The sequence below is a fragment of the Phyllobates terribilis genome, unplaced genomic scaffold, assembly GCF_046119375.1.
Source record: "Phyllobates terribilis strain yellow unplaced genomic scaffold, ASM4611937v1 Scaffold_3997__1_contigs__length_66676, whole genome shotgun sequence".
Lineage (NCBI taxonomy): Eukaryota > Metazoa > Chordata > Amphibia > Anura > Dendrobatidae > Phyllobates > Phyllobates terribilis.
Genome location: NW_027366749.1, coordinates 19,878 through 25,503, shown reverse-complemented (window position 1 = coordinate 25,503; position 5,626 = coordinate 19,878). Strand labels below are relative to the sequence as shown.

General features: G+C 35.2%; 1 protein-coding gene across 1 annotated transcript; it reads right to left on the bottom strand.

The window, feature by feature from the left end:
• Window positions 1-1,922: 1,922 nt before the first annotated feature.
• On the bottom strand, window positions 1,923-4,868 carry LOC141248746 (uncharacterized). Its single transcript, XM_073669431.1, has 5 exons — window positions 3,491-4,868; window positions 2,995-3,094; window positions 2,697-2,769; window positions 2,493-2,594; window positions 1,923-2,012 (listed from the first exon to the last, which is right to left on the bottom strand). Exons 1-5 carry the CDS (start codon window positions 4,866-4,868, stop codon window positions 1,923-1,925), a joined length of 1,743 nt encoding a protein of 580 aa, XP_073525532.1.
• Between the last annotated feature and the right edge of the window lie 758 nt (window positions 4,869-5,626).

Genomic DNA, 5,626 nt, shown 5'->3' with positions numbered 1-5,626 from the left:
CTATCTATCAAATTATACAAAATCACAAGCATTGTGATATTTTATTTAACAAATATAGAGACTTTAATATCATATTTCAATTACTAATGGATACTAATTTCATTAATTAATTAATACAATAATCATAGACAATAACAAGAAAAAAAAGTCACAATCCGAAAGATAAGGAAAAAAATAAGGAAGGATCGTTGACTAAATTTATCATCCAAGATTTCTATCACTTTTACTATGTACAATTTTTTTATTGAATCACTAAATATCCCTTTATTTGGTGAGGTAATTCTCTTTTAAAACCTAACAACTCATTTATGTCTAATTATAAAAATCACAAACATTGCGATATTTTACTCAACAAATAGAGAGGCTTTACCATCATATTTCAATTACTAACGAATACCAATTTCAATAATTAAATCCACACAATAAGCTTGGACAATAATAGAAAAAAAAGTTCGCGATCACCAAAACAAAATAAAAAATAACCAAGGATAACTGGTTGAATTTATCATCTGAAAATTCTATCACGTTTACAATATATATATATTTTTTATTTAAAAAAAGTTTGTAAAAGTATACCGTAGTTACACTATTGATCTTAATAAAAGAGGACACATAAGCACTAGGATTATTAAAATCTTATACAAACGACCACAATAATCTTATAAATCAGAAATATGAAGCACGAAGATAATCTCTAACCTATCAACCAAAAAATTACTAACAATAAAAAATGAATCCTGATAATATTATTTAACTTAATAATATAAATGAATTATGAGCTAGATCAGATATTTACTCTAACCACCTTAATAAGTCAATAATATCACTAATCTTTTGGAGGATTCTACAACAACGATCCTTAAAAAAAACCACCTCAATAGGGTTAGGATATGTAGTTAATAAACTATTTTGTTTAAAAACCCAACAAATCAGGTTATACTAGGTGTAGCTTCCGTCTTATATAATACACAACTCTTCTTCATGGTTTATGCAAGCATAGAATTAGTAGTCATTCTATGCGTTTAGTTTATGGCAAGAAATATCCATTCTTTCAAAGATTCTACTTCATTAATGAAGAGGTACATGTCATTTGTTTTATTAACAATGTCATTTTTCTCCATAAATAATATAACATTATAATTGTTTGATGATATAGGGAAACCAAATTCAAGTATGGATCAATAAATTTGAAAGTATAGTGGAAGACAATATATATACCATAACAAATTCGTGTTGGGAAGTTTTTTCATATTGTACACTTCATTCGATCATTTGAATTACTGTATTAATAAGTAACGATATCACAATTTTATCAATGGAGATACAACAGATACCAAAGTGACAGGTGACAACAATATTCAATGGAAGATAGACATAAAGCTCGTGTTTTTTTATTAATCAATATTTAATTACTAAAGCTAAGGTTAGCTATGCTATTTGTCAACCATTCATTGGTCCACGTCAATAATACAATTAAAAAAATAATTTTTAACTTCTAGCATTTGGTGTGAGTCATTTATGTATAAATTATTTAAAATTAACTAAACAAAATCAGAATATAAAATCATCAATATCTAATTACTAAGGATGAGGTTAGCTCTACCATTTGTCAACCATTCATTGGTCCACATTAATAATATATTTAAAAAATAATTATTAACTTCTAGCATTTGGTTCCACATCAACAAGTCATATATTTATGAAATTATTTTAAATTAACTAAACAAAATCAGAATATAAAATATCCAATTACTAGAACTGGGATTAGCTATGCCATTTCTTAACCGTTCATTGGTCCACGTAAACAATGTATTTTAAAAAATAATTATTAACTTCTATCGTTTGGTGGCACATCATCAAGTCATTTAATTATGAAATTAATTAAAAATAACTAAAAAATCAGGCTTTAAAAATATCAATTTCTAATTACTAAAATTGAGGTTTACTCCACCATATGTCAACCATCCGTTGATCCATATCAACATTGTATCAAAATCATTTATTTTTTGCACCTATTAAATGTAGCCATGTCATCATAACTTTAACGTAAATTTGATAAAATTATACCGTGCATGGCACATGTATTTTACTAGTAATCTTATAAATCAGAAACAATAACTAAATAGAAAAAAAAATCAAGAATTACAATGGATTGTCAAAAAAATAGATAAAACTATAATCGCGACGTGTGATAAAGATGCAGAAAAACGATATAAAATGGCCCATACGCAAGGACCGGAAAGAACTAGTTGAATAAGCAAAGAGACGAACAAGAATCATTAACACCATTAAGTCTAATTAAGTATGAAGAGGGAGAAATAGAAAGATACAACAGAATAAAATTGAGTAACATGTTTAGAATTTGGAGAAAATAAGTGTTCTAAAAAAGCATTAAAAACCAGAGAAGAATGGTCTAAGATAAGCATGATAGCAGCAAAAAAACTTATAGAAAGGAAAAATGAAACAAAAAAAAAGCTGAATATAATTCATACCTGAAAGAGGAAATTGACAGAGAAAAAAATCCCCCTATTGTTGTACAACTCCTCTCCATCACGAGAGAAAAGAGGGTTACCCACGTACACCGGCACTAACGCCTAAGCCCAAGAAACCCATGAAGAAAAGATAACTAAATACATACGTTGGAGTCACTTTACTTAGAAGATTCACATCATTTGGTTAGAAAATCAATTACGTACGTTGGAGTTTATTATTCTGTTAATTTCTACATTAATGATATGGTGTCGATATGTAATTAGTGTATCGACGTTGCTACATTAATGATATGGTGTCGATATATAATTAGTGTATCGACGTTGCTTTTGTTTATTAGGTCGTTTTTAGTTAGCCACTTTTTACACGGAAGATTATCATTTTATTACTGTTCAGGATATCATCGGATAGGACAGGTTATATGCGTACAACCAATTTCATGTGTACGTGCGTATATGAGTATCTTTATGTAATTTAATGAACTTTCATATCTTATATTCTTGCTCATTCGTTGAGAGAGTTTCGTAACTTGTAACGTAATACAAGATGGTTGTGTGGCTATGTTCGTCAACCTCACCCTCGTATTGCGGTAACAAATCACTTGCTGAAGTAAGTCATAAGACCATTTTCTAGAGAGTTACAAGTTGCGATACCACCTCGACAAATAAACAACAACGTGAAAGTTGTCTAGATTCGTTTTCTTTCCGTTTAGGTTCTGAAAAATTATAACAAACCGAGTCTAAATCTATATATAAATTTATTTATTTTTATTATCAATTAATTTTAAAATAAATTTTTATTAAAATTTATATATTAAATTGAACAGTATTTATACACGATCCCTTATCCATATTAAATACAGAAACAATTACTAAAATCAATCCGCATGTAAAGCAAAGAACAAATCCGAAAGCAAACAACATCAACATTTTACCAAATCCAATATCACACACTTCCCCCTCAATCCATCACTCCATTCCTTGATCTCGCAAGAACTCACCAATCAGCCGATCTACACACCCGAAAGAGGAACCGCCTTCCATCAAGCCCGCCCTACAAACCTCTGACATCTCCCTGACCTTACCCCTGACCGGATTATCCTCCTCCATAACACACCTAACCGCCCATTCAACCTCACTCGCCTCCACAACACGGTCGGACTTGAGCCTATAGTCCAAAGTCAGCTCGACCGCGACTCCCAACTCCTTAACCAGCTCAAACCCATTGACCTGCTGCTCTGCATACAAAGGCCACGTCACTATCGGCTTCCCGAACCACAACCCTTCGAGCGTCGAGTTCCACCCGCAGTGCGACACGAACGCCCCCACCCCCTTGTGGGCCAAAATCTCCACCTGTGGGGCCCACCCGCACACCAACCCGCGCCCTCCCCCCTCCACCAACGACCAAAACTCGTCGCCCAAAACGCCCCTCAGCTCCGCCTCGGTGTACTCCGTCGGTTTCAACAACCCCGCAGTCGGCGGCTTGCGAACCGACCACAAGAACCTTTCACCGCTTTGGGTCAATCCTTTGGCTATCTCCTTAGTCTGTTCTTCACTAAAATACCCTCCGCTTCCAAAACATAGGAAAACAACCGACGAGTCCGGTTGCTCATCGAGCCACCCCATGATCCGAGTCCTCTCTTCCGAATCGCACGACACGTGGACCTCACTACCGAGGTCCAAAACCGGACCCACGGTGTAAACCGGCGGTGTGTGGTAATGATCTCTCAGTGAGTTGAGTGCATAAGGCTCGAGCTCGGCGTACGTGTTGATGACAATACCCTTGGTTACTCCAAATCTCTTAGCATGATCCATGAACGCTTTGTACCCGAGCTGGTTAAACCCGAACCCGGGTAGAACCCGAGTTGGAACCGGGTTTTTGAAGCTCGGGATGAGTGCATCCGGGTCAGAATGATCAAACCGGTCTCTAGAAGCTTCCGGGAGGTGGAGTAGGAGGCCGAGAAAAGCGGCGCTAGAGCAAAAGAATAGATAAGAAGGAATAGAGAGCTCGTCGGCGATATCAATCATGGAGGTACAAAACATGTCAATGAACAAGGCGGCGACATGGGTGGATTGCTCGGTTTCTAAGGCGGCTATAGCGTTTTTGACATTGACGGCATTGGAGGCTATGTAGAGGGAGATGCCGTGCTCTATGCATTCCTTCATAGCCTCCGTTGGAAGGTCGACATGTGGAAGAGTGACGTAGCGGATTCCTGGATAGTGATTGGTTTGAGCTGGACGGGAGAAGGGTGACTGGATGAGTAGGATGGTGATGGAGATACGAGGGTCGCGGGTGATTAGGCGTTTTGAGAACTCCACGGTGGAGACGAGGTGGCCGGGCGCCGGTACCGGGACGAAGACGAGCTCTATTTTCTTCATAGTCGTTTAGTTGGATAAGCAAGGAGTAGTGGATAAAATGTTGATTGAAGCTACTACAGAAATCGCCGGAGAAAAGGAATATATAGCTGGGCTCAAATTTTCTCATTCTATATTATATTTGTTGTAGGATATTTTAGCCCATATTATATCTTAAAGTTTCCAATATAGCGGAAAGTATCCATCTCACATGGTTGTCTTATTTTTTTTGGTAGAGACATGGTTGTCTTATTTTATACTCACTGTATGTTTGTTATTAACACCGAGAGTCCTCTAGAGCTATCTCACTATATTAAAAAGAATTTGGTTATAAAGGATCTTCTTTGATTTGTATTAATAATTTTCTTTTGGGAAATGGTAGTAATAATTATTTTAATAATCTAAAAATGCAAATCAAAGATTCCTTAGTTATTTATGTTTAGCAATTTGTATCAATATTAACGAAGATCCTTTTAGATTAATTAAATTTTTGATAATATTACCACGGCAGTGGAGTAAATTCGTGGAGCAAAAGAATATAGTTATAAAAGAAGAGACGCGATTTATATCAATTTCGTCATATTTTTAAGGAGGTTAACTGCCTTGTGAATCAGCTATCTTCATTTTCTTTTGCCGTTCCATTTGGGTTATTTATGTTTAGCAATCCCTTTATGTATTTTCTAACTTTGACTAGCGATGTAAACTGGTTCGCTGCACCCAATATTTTACCAAGTTAGCATATTAATCTAAACAGGAGAGTGTCGCCTCTCTTTACAAAAATG